Below are 12,436 nucleotides of genomic sequence, written 5' to 3'. Positions count from 1 at the left end.
GCGCCGGGTCTGATGGAGCCCGCCCTGCCCCGCTCACCCGGCACCGTCGCCCGCAGGGACAACAAGGAGCTGGTGGAGTTCGCCAGGATCCACCCGTCCAGCGGCTGCCCCGGAGACCTCACCCCCCACCTGATGATCGCCGGCGGGTCCTCGCTGCCGGCCGGGCAGCTGGGGGGGGACCCCGGTGCCCATGCCCACCCTGCCCACACGCACTGGCTGCCCAGGACACGCAGCCCCTCCCTCTGGATGGGGGGGCACTCGTACGGTCAGTGCGGCGCCGCGGCCGGGCCGGGGTGGACGGGCCTCACAGCCACTGCTGCAGCCCAGCTGGGATGGACACCCCAGGCTCGGCATCACCCGAGTGCGGCTGGGCACGGTGCCACTGGACCCATGGCAGCCCTGCTCTGTCCTGACCCTGCTGGTGCCCCTCAGCCCCGACCTGCAGCCCCTGCCACGCCAGCCCCGTGGTCCATGTTGGGCTCACCGGGGCATTAGCCCGAGCTGCCCTGGGATCCCACGGCCCTCCCTGTCCCCAGGAAGCAGGGCCGGGGGTCCCACAGCCGGCCTGGCTGCAGACAGCAGCCCCTTCCCCAGGCCTCCAGCCTGCATGTGTGAGGCGGGGGGGGAAATACTCATGGGAGGTGTCGTCCCCCAGCCCCGGCAGCCTCCGACCGTGCACGGTTTGCTCCCCCGCAGGCATCGGGCATCCGGCCCTGCACCAGAACCTGCCGCCCGGCTTCCCTGCCTCCATGCCCAGCGCCATGCAGTCCGTGTTCCCCCTCTCCCAGGAGCCCCCAGCCCAGCTGGTCATCCTGCCCACGGAGCCCACGGCCCACGGCGCCCCACACACGCTGGGTAAGAGCAGGGCAGCAGGGCCCGGGGGCAGTGTCTGTGCCAGGGTGGGCAGCTACCAGGCTGAGCCCACTCTCCTCTCCCTGCCCGCAGCGGACGTCATGGACCAGGCGTCGCTGTGGCCGCCCATGTACGCGGGCCGGGGCCCCGGCTCCCACCTGCAGCATGCGGGGCAGCTGCCCGTGTACTCGCGCTCCCAGTTCCTGCGGCAGCAGGAGCTCTACGCCCTGCAGCAGCAGCAGCGGGCAGCCCAGGCGCTGGAGCTGCAGAGGCAGGCGCAGATCCAGGTAGGGAGGGAGGCAGTGCCCAGGGTGAGGGACTGGTCTGGGGGCATGTGGCTGGGCGAGTCTGGCCCGTGGGGCTGCTGCGGCTGGGGCGTGGGCCAGGGCACACGAACGCGTGTCTGGGACATGCGGCCATATGTCCAGGACGTGGCCCTGTGTTTGGGGCATGGCTGGGGTGTGTGGCCACGTGTCTCAGGCACATGGCCATGGTGCTGGGATGAGGCCACGTGTCCAGAGCACGGACAGTGGCATGCACCCGATGTCTGGGGCACTGGCTGGGGCTTGTGGCCATGTGTCCAGGGCGTGGGCTGGGGCATGTGGGCCAGGGTGTGACACCACAACCCCAGGACATGGGTTGGGACATGTGGCCAGGTGTCTGGGGCACGTGACTATGTGCGGGGTGTGGACTAGGTATGTGACCATGAGCCTGGGCTGTGGTGGCTGCCTGTGGCCATGTGCTGGGGGCATGCAGCTGGGTGTGCAGCCACGTGCCCGGGGTATGACTGGGCTGTGTCCTGCGCCCGCAGCGGAAGCCGGAGGAGCAGCACATGGAGCTGGAGGAGCTGGGCATGGAGAAGCCCCTGAAGCCAGCCCACAAACCAGTTGCCTTAAACCCCCCGGCCAAGGGTGGCCCGTGCCCTGCCAAGCTCTCGCCCTGCTGCCACTCGCCCCCACTGCGGCACCCGCCCAAGTGCCCTCCGGCGCACCCCGCGGCCCCCTGCACTTTACCCGTCTGCCCGGCCGCCAGCTCGGCCGTGGCCCCGCGCTCCCCGGCCGTCAGCCCCGTGCCCTCGCAGAGCTCCAAAGGGACCGACGTGGAGGACAAGAGAGGGGAGGGGCAGCCCCCCCAGGACTACCCCCCCTCGCTCGAGCCAGGTAGGAGCAGGGGGCACCAGGGACCCTGGCACGGGGCAGCTCGGCGTGGCCTCTGCTCCACGCCGAGCCACGGAGCCCGGCTGCAGGGCCCCCGTCCCGTGGCACGGCCTGGCCAGCTCAGGGCGCAGGGCAGAGCTGACCGCGTGCGCCTCCCTGCAGACCTGCCCCCCGGCTACAGCTACCCGGCCGGCGGGCTGGGCTACGTGTCCCCGCTGGCGCCCGACGCCCACTCCGCCTCTCCGGCCGACCCTGACACTATGCAAGCCGCCTCCCCGGCCGCGGAGCCCGAGCAGTCCCGGACGTTCCCCCCTGCCGAGGCGGGCGCCGTGGTGGCGCGGGCCGAGGTGGGCGCCGTGGCCGAGGCCGAGCCGGCCGTGCCGCCCCTGCGGCATCACCGCCTCCTGCTGCCCCCGGGGCCGGCCTGCGGGGAGCTGGCGCCCGTCTCGGGGCAGGTGCCGCCCTACAGCCCCCTGCCAGGCGGGACGGGCCTGGAAGCGATGCCGGGGGGCGCGGAGGAGCTGGAGGGCCCCCCGCCGCTCACCGCGGAGGAGGAGGACGAAGACGAGGAGGTGTCGGAGGGCAGCGGCGACGAGCAGCTGGAGGGCGACGCCTCGAGCGGGCACCCGGGGGGGCTGGACGCGCTGATCGCCGCCAGCGTCGGCCTGGGGGACCTGCCTGCCCTCAGCCCGCGCCCCGCGGCCTGCCCCTGCGGAGCCGGCGTGCCGGGCATCGCCCTGCTCAGCGAGCTGGCCGATCTGGAGCTGCAGCAGCGCCGCTGCGACTCGGCTGCCCCAGGTGAGCTGCCCGCACCTTCCCCAGCCACGGGCGCCTGCGCCGCGGCCTCGTGCTGCTGCCACCCACTCGCGGGGCTCCGGCCCCGTCTGCCTGCCCCGAGGCTGCCTCCTGCCGGCGCTGGGCCGAGCAAAGTGTGCAGGCGGAGGCGGCCCTGGGCCTGCCAACAGGCCAATACACACGTGCACACGCTTGCCCCTCGTGCACACGCATCCCTGTGTGCAGAGATGCACTGACGTGTGTGCATGTGCTTGCACCGCGAGACGCACCAGTGTGTGCATGGGTGTATGGCAGCACAGCCCCGTGCACACCCGTACGCTGGGTGCGTGAATGGGCCAGGCTGAGAGCTGCTCTGCTCCCTGCCTCGGGCTCCCCTTCTCCCCACCCCCACCATGGCTGCACCCCCAGCCTTTGCCCTGGAGACCCCCCGCCCACCCTGTGGGCTGCTGCCAGCGCCCCGCAGCCACGGTATTTGGTGTGGCTATAAATCCCCCGCCGGGCTGCCGCGCAGCATGCCGCAGACGGGCAGGCTCCAGGGGGGTCCGACAGCTCCCGGCGTGTGGCAGGGGCTGGTCCCTGGCCCCCGCTGACCGCCCGCTGTCCCGCCCCCCCCAGCAGTGGAGGACGAAGACCTGCTGGCTTTCAACCTGCAGCACCTGGCCACCATCGCAGCCGCCTGGGCACTGGTGGAAGCCGCTGGGTTGGAGAGCAGCCCGCCCGCCCTCAGCCCCCGGCCAGCCGTCCCCCCGCCCCGCGCCCGGGCCCCGCGCCGCAAGTACACCTGGGCCCCCAAGACCAAGCCGGTGAGTAGCCCACCTTCCCCTCGCCCCCCGGACCACTCTGGAGCCTCCTCCAGCCCCTTGGACGCTGACTTTGAACGTGCCGGGGGGCAGCAGAAGCCTCCATGCAAAGGGGTCCAGGGCCAGAGCTGGCGCCCGGGCGTGTGCCCAGTCTGCCCTGGGTGGGCGGCGGGGAGTGACCCCCAGCCTGACCACTTCCCCCCGGCCAGGTGTGCCCGCTGAAGGCCGCCATCGAGCAGCTGGACACGCAGGAGGTGGAGATGCGGATGCGGCTGGCGGAGCTGCAGCGTCGCTACAAGGAGAAGCAGCGGGAGCTGGTGAAGCTGCAGAGGCGCCACGACCACGAGTACGTTGGCCCGGCGCCGGGGCAGGGAGTGGGCAGGGAAGGGATGTCTTAGGGTGGAAAGAGTGGGGAAGGAGAGGCCTACCCTGCCGGGTGCTACGTGGGAGAGCCAGCACTCGCAAGGGGGCCACTCGTGTGATGAGCTGGAGCCCGCTCTCAGCCTGGGCAGCACTCGGCGCGGGCAGGGCAGGGGGCACGGCCGGCCTCTCACCGCCCCGCGCCGGCGTCGGTGCCCACAGGCGCGATGAGAGCTCCCGCAGTCCGGCCCGGCGCGGCCCCGGGCGGCCCCGGAAGCGCAAGCACTGCAGCACGCTCAGCGCCCTGCGCCAGGCCAGCGCCCTCGGCAAGGCTGACAGCCGGAAAGTCAAGTGAGTGGCGCCGTGAGGGGACGGGACCGGCTGCCCGCGGGGGCGCAGGCGGGACCGGGACACACGTCGGCTCCTGCTCCGCGCTGGGGGGCTGCGGGGCGCGTGCCCCCTCCCCTGGCTGGAGAAGGCACCGTTGCATAAAAGCCTCTTTATCCGCGCAGTATAAAGCCATTGGTCACGCTGCAGTGGCGTTCATTGCCGCCGGCGCTTTATGATTACCCATTAGCCGCCCGGCGCAGCCGTTCCCGCGCTCGCGGGCGCTGTATAATTGTCCTTCTCCGCTACAAATTGCCTCTCCCGACAGGCCCATTTGCATAAATCCTCTGCGCCCGTCCAGGCACGATTGGCGCGTGCGTGCGCGCCCGGCATCAATCCCCGTGATTTGGCCATAATAGTTAAATCTGCACTAAATGGTTCCTTCAATTAAGGCAGAGGGGGAAAAAAAATTAATCTCGGGGTTTTATGTCACAAAACATTAGCGCGCGCCGGGAAGGGGACGGGCGGGGGAAGGAGACCGGCACGGGGCTGCGGCGCGGCTCTGACATATGGCTGCCGGGAATCCCCCGGGGCCCTGCCAACTCCCCGCAGCCCCAGCTCCGCTCTCGGGGGCGCGCCGGGCTGGTCCAGTGCTGGGGGGCAGGATGGGGCTGTGGGGGCAGCTCTGGCTGGGCTGTCTGCCCAGAGAGGGTGGCACGGAGCTGGGTCTCCAGATCGAAACCCTGAGCGAGTGCCAGGGCGTGTGCAAGGGGGGCTGCACTTGTGACTCTGCCCGGGTCCAGCTGCTTCCCACATCTTGCCAGGGCTTCTCAGGGCTTCAGCGAGAGCCGGGACTAACAAACACTGCCCCCAGACCCCCGCCTCCGGCCAGGGCCCTCTGCGCCCCGGCCTCCCCCAAGACCCCGACAGCTGGTGGTGAAAGAGGGGATTGTGAGCAGCCGCCCCCCCCACCCCCGGGGTGTTAATTAGCCGCAGCAGCTCCCTGGGGCAGGAATGTGGCAGGAGGACACGAGAAGCCCAGGAATGTCCCAGGCCGTCCGGTGTCACCCCCCCCTCCGCGATGGATGGGGCGGGGGGCCCACGTGGGCATGCACCGCGGCGCGGCCTTGGGGCCTGTTGCCTCAGACATCGAGGGGGGTCCTGGGCAGGTTGTGGGGGACATTCGGATGCCCCGCTGCGGTGCCTGAGGCTCCCCTGCCCTGCAGGTCGGTGAAGGCCAGCCTGTCCCTGCTGTGCGCCGAGCTGCGGGGCGACACCGAGCCCAAGAAGAAGCGGAGCAAGATGGGCGAGGACGCCTATGGCAGCCTCAAGAGCTCCCAGGTAGGTCCCGCCAGCCGGGGCGCCCCGATCCCCGCCTCGGGAGTAGGCACGGGGAGGGAGGGTGTCCCAGCCAGGCGGGTGCTGCTGACGGGGGTCTCCCGGCAGGACAAAGTGCGGTGCAAGAAGAGCGGGTCTCAGAGCAAGCTGGTCGCCAAGGTCTCGCAGCTGAAGCAGAAGGTGAAGAGCAAGGCGCTGCCCGCCGGCCTCGGCCCCTTCCGCCGGAAAGACCCCGCCGCCGGCAGCCGCATCCAGAAGAAGCTCTCCAGGGCCAAGAGCTCCAAAGCGGGCGGCTGCTCCAAGTACCCGCCGCCGGGCCCCGCCGCCCGGGACCCCCCCGACTTCCGCGGCCAGGCCAGCCCGGGGGCCAGCGGCACAGGTAGGGCAGAGCTGGGGGGTCCCCGCAAAGCGCCCAGGCCCTGAGAGGCCCCCCAGGGCACTGTGCAGGGTCCAGCTCGCAGCCACCCCGCTCCAGCTGCGCAGGAGGAGGCATTTAAAAATAGCCGGCCATGCTGCAGCCCCGGGGGTGACCCGCGGCTCGTGGGGGGGGCCGAGCTCGGAAACAAGAGTGGGAACAGTCTCGACTTCCTCTGCCCGCGGGACAGAACAAAGCGGGGGGACGGGACCGGATGCAGGAAGGAGGAAGCGGGGGGAGCATCCGCCCACAATGGGGGGGGAGCTCTGGGCAGGGGGTCCCAGCTCACCCCCCTGCCCCACAGACGATGACCCCGACGGGGATTCGGACAGCGAGGAGGGCGACGAGACGCTGCTGCCCCGCGACCCCCCTGGGCTGGCCCTGCTGCCCGCCAGCCCCCCCGCTGTGCTGGGGCCCTCCCCGTCCTCCGTGGTGAAGATGGAGGCCAACCAGAAGGCCAAGAAGAAGAAGGAAAGGCAGGGGTTGCTAGGTAACGGGACCCCCTCTTTGGGTACCGAGCAGGAAGACCCCATCCCAGGCTCCCCTGTGCACATGGGGGGGGGGGGGGGGCGGGTGCCAGGCGTTTTGCTTGCAGCCTGGGAAACACTTGGCCTGGGTGAGTCCGGCCGAGATGGAGTGGGTGGCAGGGTCCCGGGGGCACCGGCAGGCACATCCGCCCGGCTCCCAGCTACGTGCCAGGCCCCGGGGAAGCCACCGAAGCAGCGCGCCGCTCCCCGCAGGGCTGTGCCGCATCTCCAGCCCCGAGGGCGAGGTCAAGATCAAGCGGCGCCCGGCCAAGCCCGGCGTGGGGGCGCTGGAGAAGGTGCCCGCCCGGAAGAAGCCGGGGGCCTGCGAGGGCAGCGCCAAGAAGAAGCTGAAGGGCAAAGCCAAGGAGAGCCTGCGGGAGCCGGGGCAGCCCAGCCCCAGCCCCCCGGCCCTCGGCCCCTTCCCCGGGGCTGAGCCCAGGTCACTGGGGGCCAGGGATGACGGGGCAAAGATCGCCAGCGAGCGCCTCAAGAAAGCCACGCGCAAGAGCAAGGTGCTGCAGTCGGCCCTGCGGGTGAGTCCCAGGACTGGCGGGGGCCCGGGCAGTGCCCGGCGGGGTGGGCGCCACGCAGCGGTGACCAGGGTCGTGCTCTCGGCAGCGGAAGAACGGGGCGCTCTCGCTGGCGCTGTCACCCCGCAACGCCAAGGCCATCCTCAGCAAGGGCAAGAAGCTGGGCAAGGTCAAGAGCAAGATGGCCACCAAGCAGGTAAGGGACCCGGGCTGGCCCGCGCCCCCTGAGACTGGCCCAGCTCCCGGGCAGCTTTCAGATGCCACGGGCCTGGGCGCCGGGCCTGGGGGCTGCGGGCGCCCAGCGCCGCGGCTGACCCCCGGGTCTCGCAGAGCAAGGGCCGGGCGGTGAGCCGGCTGCTGGAGAGCTTCGCCGTGGAGGACGACTTCGAGTTCGATGACAACAGCAGCTTCTCGGAGGAGGAGGAGGGCGCCCCGGGGGCTGGGCTGGGGCCGGAGCGGGGCGGGGGCCACGGCGGGGCTGGCAGCCGCCCGCCGCCCCCGCCCCCCTGCGCCATCCGCAAGGAGGACCTGCGCGACGGGCTGCCGGTGCTGGTGCCCAAGGAGGACTGTCTGCTGTACGCCGGCAGCGTCAAGGCTGTGCAGCCCCCCGACATGTAAGTGGGGGACGGGGCGGGGGCTGGGGGCTGGGGGCGGCGCTCGCTGACCGCCGCGGCTCCCCGCACAGCTACAGCATCGTGGTGGAGGGCGAGCGTGGGAACCGCCAGCGCATCTACTCCCAGGAGCAGCTGCTGCAGGAAGCCGTGAGTCCGTCCCGCTCCTGGGGCCGGCGGAGGGGCTGGGGGGTCGCGGCCCGGCCCCCTCGGCCGCGCTGAGCCCCGCGGTGCCTTGCAGGTGCTGGACGTGCGGCCCCCATCGCGCCGGTGCCTCTCGCCTGGCACCCGCGTCTGCGCCTACTGGAGCCAGAAGTCCCGGTGCCTCTACCCAGGCAACGTGGTGCGAGGTGAGGGACCCGCGTGTGCGTGCGTGCCGTGGTCTGGCCCCTCCTGCCCCCCAGGGGGGCTGACATCCCCTCCCCGGCCCCCCCAGGCTCCTCGAGCGACGAGGATGATGACCCGGACGCCGTGATGGTGGAGTTTGATGACGGTGACACCGGGCACATCGCTGTGGCCAACATCCGCCTCCTGCCCCCCGACTTCAAGATCCAGTGTGAGTCCCTGGCCCGGTGCAGGGACAGGGTGTTCGGGGGGGGACAGGGGGGCCACCAGGGCCTGACGCCTGCTGCGCCCCCAGGCACGGAGCCCTGCCCGGCGCTGCTCACCTCCAGCATGTGCCGGCGGACAAAGCGCTCCTCCAGCGACCTGCCCCCGCCCAGCGACTTGGCCCCCAGCCTGTGCCCCGAGGGGTGCGATGCTCCCGAGCCCCCCAAGAACCCCGGGAAGAAGGCGGCCAGCAAGGAGAAAGCTGGTACGTGGGCTTCTCGGTGCACGGGGCGGGACAGGCCGGTCTGGAGGGGGGGTCACAGGTCAGGAGTGAGGGTCACTTGGGGGCGCAGGGGCAGGATTGGGGAGTGAGGGGGCTGTGGGTTGGGAGGGAGTGGCATGGGGATGGGCAGCGGGTCAGGAGCGGGGGGCACAAGGATGCGGGGTGCCCCGCTCTGACCCGGCACGCGCTCCTGCCCCCAGGCAAGGCGGAGGCGCTGAGCGCGGGCGCGCGGGCGTCAGCCCCGAGCGAGCACTTCCCGGGCCGGCGCGGGAGCCCGCTGCTGAGCTGGTCGGCCGTGGCGCAGGGCAAGCGGAAGGCGGCGGGCAAGGGCGCGGCGGTGCTGCAGGACCTCTTCCAGCTGAGCAGCGGTGCCCGGCGGCTGCGGGCCAAGGAGGCGCTCTTCACCCCACACCACCACCACGCGGCCGCCCCCGTCTTCGGCACCGGCTTCGGGGCCGACTCCTTCAGCCGCATCGCCAGCTCCTACGCCGCCTTCGGCCCCGGCGCCGGCCTGGCGCTGCCCGGCGCCCACAAGCTGCTGCGGGCCAAGCGGCTGGAGGCGGAGGCCGGGCGGGCCGGGCGGCGCCGGGCGGGCGCCGAGTGCCTGGTGAAGCTGGACCACGAGGGCGTCACCTCGCCCAAGAGCAAGGCCTGCAAGGCGCTGCTGGCGGCCGACCGGGCGTTCGGCGCTCGAGCGCTGCCGGGCCAGGGCTACGGGCCGCCGGGGCTGGCGGGCAAGGAGCGCAAGGGGCGGGCGCCGGCGCACCCGCTGCCCGTGGGGCTGGCGCTGCGCAAGTTCGGGGGCCAGGGCGAGTGCGGCCCGCACTGCGACAGCGACTGCCACAGCTCGTACTCGGAGCCCGAGGAGGACGAGGGCCCCGGGGCGCTGGCCACGGCCGCCGTGCCCTCGCGCTTCCTGGCGCGGCTCTCCGTGTCCTCGTCCAGCTCGGGCTCCTCCACCTCGTCCAGCTCGGGCTCGGGCTCCACGTCCAGCCTCTGCTCCTCCGACAACGAGGACTCGTCCTACAGCTCCGACGATGAGGACTCGGCCCTGCTGCTGCAGACCTGCCTGTCGCACCCTGTGCCCGCCCTGCTGGCCCCCGCCGCCCAGGCCCTGCGCGCCAAGGGGGGCGCGCCGCCCGCCCGCTGCTTCCTCGCCAAGGCGGCCGCGGCCAGCGCCAAGGCCAAGCTCAAGCGCAAGGAGGCCCTGAGCTTCTCCAAAGCCAAAGAGTTCTCCCGGAGGCAGCGCCTGCCGTCGGTGGAAAATCGGCCAAAGATCTCCGCCTTCCTGCCGGCGCGGCAGCTCTGGAGGTGGTCGGGGAACCCCACGCAGGTAAGCAGCACGGTCCGGACCCCCGCCGCGATGCCCTGCTCCCCCCCAGAGCCCCGGCGGGCACCGGGGCCAGGCCTTGACCCGCTGCCGCCCGCAGCGCCGGGGCATGAAGGGGAAGGCGCGGAAGCTGTTCTACAAGGCCATCGTGCGGGGCAAAGAGACGCTGCGTGTCGGGGACTGCGCCGTGTTCCTCTCCGCCGGGCGGCCCAACCTGCCCTACATCGGCCGCATCGAGAGCATGTGGGAGTCGTGGGGCAGCAACATGGTGGTCAAGGTCAAGTGGTTCTACCACCCCGAGGAGACCAAGCTGGGCAAGCGGCACAGCGACGGCAAGGTCAGGGGCGCCGGGGGCGGGCCGGGGGCGGCGGGGCCGGGCTCGGGGGGCAGAGCCTGACCCGGGCCCCGCTCCGCAGAACGCGCTGTACCAGTCGTGCCACGAGGACGAGAACGACGTGCAGACCATCTCGCACAAGTGCCAGGTGGTGGGGCGCGAGCACTACGAGCAGATGACGCGCAGCAAGAAGTACCAGGACCGCCAGGACCTCTACTACCTGGCCGGCACCTACGACCCCACCACGGGCCGCCTCGTCACCGCCGACGGCGTGCCCATCCTCTGCTGACCCCGGCGCCCGCCCGTGCCCCCGGCCCCGGGGGGCCAGAAGCCGTCGCCCGGCCCGCGGGCAGGGCTGGAGCCCGGAGCCTGGGGCGCTGGCCGTTATGCAAGCCCCCCTGCCCGCCCCAGCGCCAGGGGCCGCGTTGAAGCCATACTTTCCCTAGTACCTCTGACTGTTTGCTGGCAGGTGAAGCAGAAATCAGGTGTCTTGTTCTATTTATTTCGCGTGTACATAGTGTATTTGCGCCCGGCAGAGACCGCGACAGGCAGCGGGGGGTGGGGGGGCGGGGGGGCGGCCGTCTGCTTGGGTTCGTTTTCGATGCACTGTTTGCCCCCAGCCTGGCTGGGGCCGGGGAAGCCTGGGGAAATTGCTGTATATAGGGAGGGGCTGGGCAAAGATCCCCCCCCTCCTGTGTAATATAGACCCCCCCCAGCTCCTGCTTGCAACGCAGCACGCGTGTCAGCGCGGGGCCAGGCTGCGGCATGCTTACCTCTGACCCACACCCGTGTGCACGGGCTGGGGAGAGGGGCAGCGGCTCTGCACGGGGCCTCTGGGGTGGGGGTGTGCCAAGGGAATGGGCACACGTGTGCCCTCCCCTTCTTCCACCAGGCGGGACCTGGTCTGACCTGGGGGGCAGGAAAGGTCCTGGGGCACCCCCCGCTCATCAGACCCCTGCCTCTACCAGGTGGGCGGTGGGGGGTGCAGTTTTCCAGGCAAACCAAAGCACCCCCCCACCAAGCAGGGTGCACCCGGAAGCAAGGCCAGGGGACCCCAACGCTGCCCCCTGCACGCCTGTGCTGTCTGCAGCCCCCCCCACCTCCCGCCAGGGCAGGAGGACGCTGGCCCGTCCCAGCCCCGCCGCACCCCTGGGCAGGGGGAGAAGGAGCACAGCCCAGCCGAGACCCCTCTGCCCCCCGCCCCGGCATACGCCCCTCCCGTCTCCCCCCGTGGCAGCGCCGTGCCCTGTACATGTGTACAGCCCCCCCAGGGGGACCCTGTTGGGTTTTTTTTTTTTTTCCCATGTAAACACTAAAAACAGAAAACAAAAAAAAAAACCTCAAAAAAAGAAAAAAAAATAAAGGAGGAAAAAAATTTTAAAAAAAATAAAGGGGGGGGTGGGGGGAGGAAGAAAAACAAAAACAAAAAAACCCCAAGGAGGAAACAAAGGTTTTATGAGCAGCGAACTCTATGTAAAGGCCTTTTAGTATGGAACTTTTTTATTGATAACTTGGCTTATAAATAAATATATGAAATGGCGGCAGTGCCCGCAGCTTTTTCGGGGCCGCGGTCTGGGGCAGGGGAGGGGTGCCGAGGGACACCGCTTGGGGTCCGGATGCCGAGTAGTGGGGCTGGGGGTGCAGGGCACGTGGGTCCAGTGCCGGAGTGACCCCCTCCCGCCAGCGCCCGGGGTCTGTGCCCGCCTGGGCTGCCAGCAGGAGCCAGGGGCACAGGGCAGGCCCGGAGCCTGCAGCCAGCCCGGGGGGGAACATGGGGCAAGGCAGCTGAGGGGCCCTGGCATCCCCGACCGAGGCTGCCATTCGGCGGGTACACACCAGCCCGGCGCAATCTGGTGCTAGCACTGGTCACCCTCCGGCTCCCTAGCACGAGGGGTGGGTGCAGCTCCAAGATGCCCCCCACTGCAGGCCTGGGGTCCTGAGTGCCCATAATCCTGGGGAGACCTGCAAGGCTCGAGGCCAGGGCGGACTGGGGCAGAGGCAGGGCCCTGCTCCAGGAAGGCTGCGTCCTGGGTCTGAGCCCTGGGGACCCTGGAGCCCAAGCCAGCCCCGCCCCCTCGCCCCCCGCTTTGTGCCCCGCTAGGTCTCGGCTGGGAAAGGGCCTGGGGGTCTGCCCGCACCCCAGGGATCGGCCTCAAGCCAGCAGGGCCTGGAGCCCAGCCGAGCTGCCCCCCGTGCCAGGCTGCTGGCTGCCACGGACGAGGGTGGGG

The 12,436-nt window shown here is 71.1% G+C and overlaps 1 protein-coding gene across 3 annotated transcripts in view; it reads left to right on the top strand.

Annotated features, from left to right (window-relative positions):
- Positions 1-11,744, top strand: part of BAHCC1 (BAH domain and coiled-coil containing 1) — a 36,710-nt gene extending 24,966 nt beyond the window's left edge. For 2 of the 3 annotated variants that reach the window (XM_090061754.1, XM_090061753.1), the window contains 21 exons: positions 57-265; positions 697-855; positions 946-1,139; positions 1,664-2,012; positions 2,172-2,807; positions 3,423-3,607; positions 3,814-3,950; positions 4,187-4,315; positions 5,518-5,632; positions 5,738-6,008; positions 6,349-6,534; positions 6,785-7,104; positions 7,190-7,297; positions 7,432-7,715; positions 7,787-7,862; positions 7,954-8,062; positions 8,149-8,268; positions 8,353-8,526; positions 8,745-9,877; positions 9,975-10,211; positions 10,291-11,744. In XM_090061754.1, coding sequence (XP_089917880.1) covers positions 57-265; positions 697-855; positions 946-1,139; positions 1,664-2,012; positions 2,172-2,807; positions 3,423-3,607; positions 3,814-3,950; positions 4,187-4,315; positions 5,518-5,632; positions 5,738-6,008; positions 6,349-6,534; positions 6,785-7,104; positions 7,190-7,297; positions 7,432-7,715; positions 7,787-7,862; positions 7,954-8,062; positions 8,149-8,268; positions 8,353-8,526; positions 8,745-9,877; positions 9,975-10,211; positions 10,291-10,497 — 5,338 coding nt within the window. In that variant the 3' untranslated portion in view covers positions 10,498-11,744. Of the gene's footprint in view, positions 1-56; positions 266-696; positions 856-945; positions 1,140-1,663; positions 2,013-2,171; positions 2,808-3,419; positions 3,608-3,813; positions 3,951-4,186; positions 4,316-5,517; positions 5,633-5,737; positions 6,009-6,348; positions 6,535-6,784; positions 7,105-7,189; positions 7,298-7,431; positions 7,716-7,786; positions 7,863-7,953; positions 8,063-8,148; positions 8,269-8,352; positions 8,527-8,744; positions 9,878-9,974; positions 10,212-10,290 lie in introns of all 3 variants that reach the window. The other variant, XM_090061752.1, reaches the window with a different exon arrangement.
- Positions 11,745-12,436: the final 692 nt, after the last annotated feature.

The sequence above is a fragment of the Crocodylus siamensis genome, chromosome 8 (genome assembly GCF_052110815.1).
Source record: "Crocodylus siamensis isolate JL-2025a chromosome 8, ASM5211081v1, whole genome shotgun sequence".
NCBI lineage: Eukaryota > Metazoa > Chordata > Crocodylia > Crocodylidae > Crocodylus > Crocodylus siamensis.
Note: the sequence above shows the minus strand (reverse complement) of the source record. Positions and strands in the feature narration are given on the sequence as shown.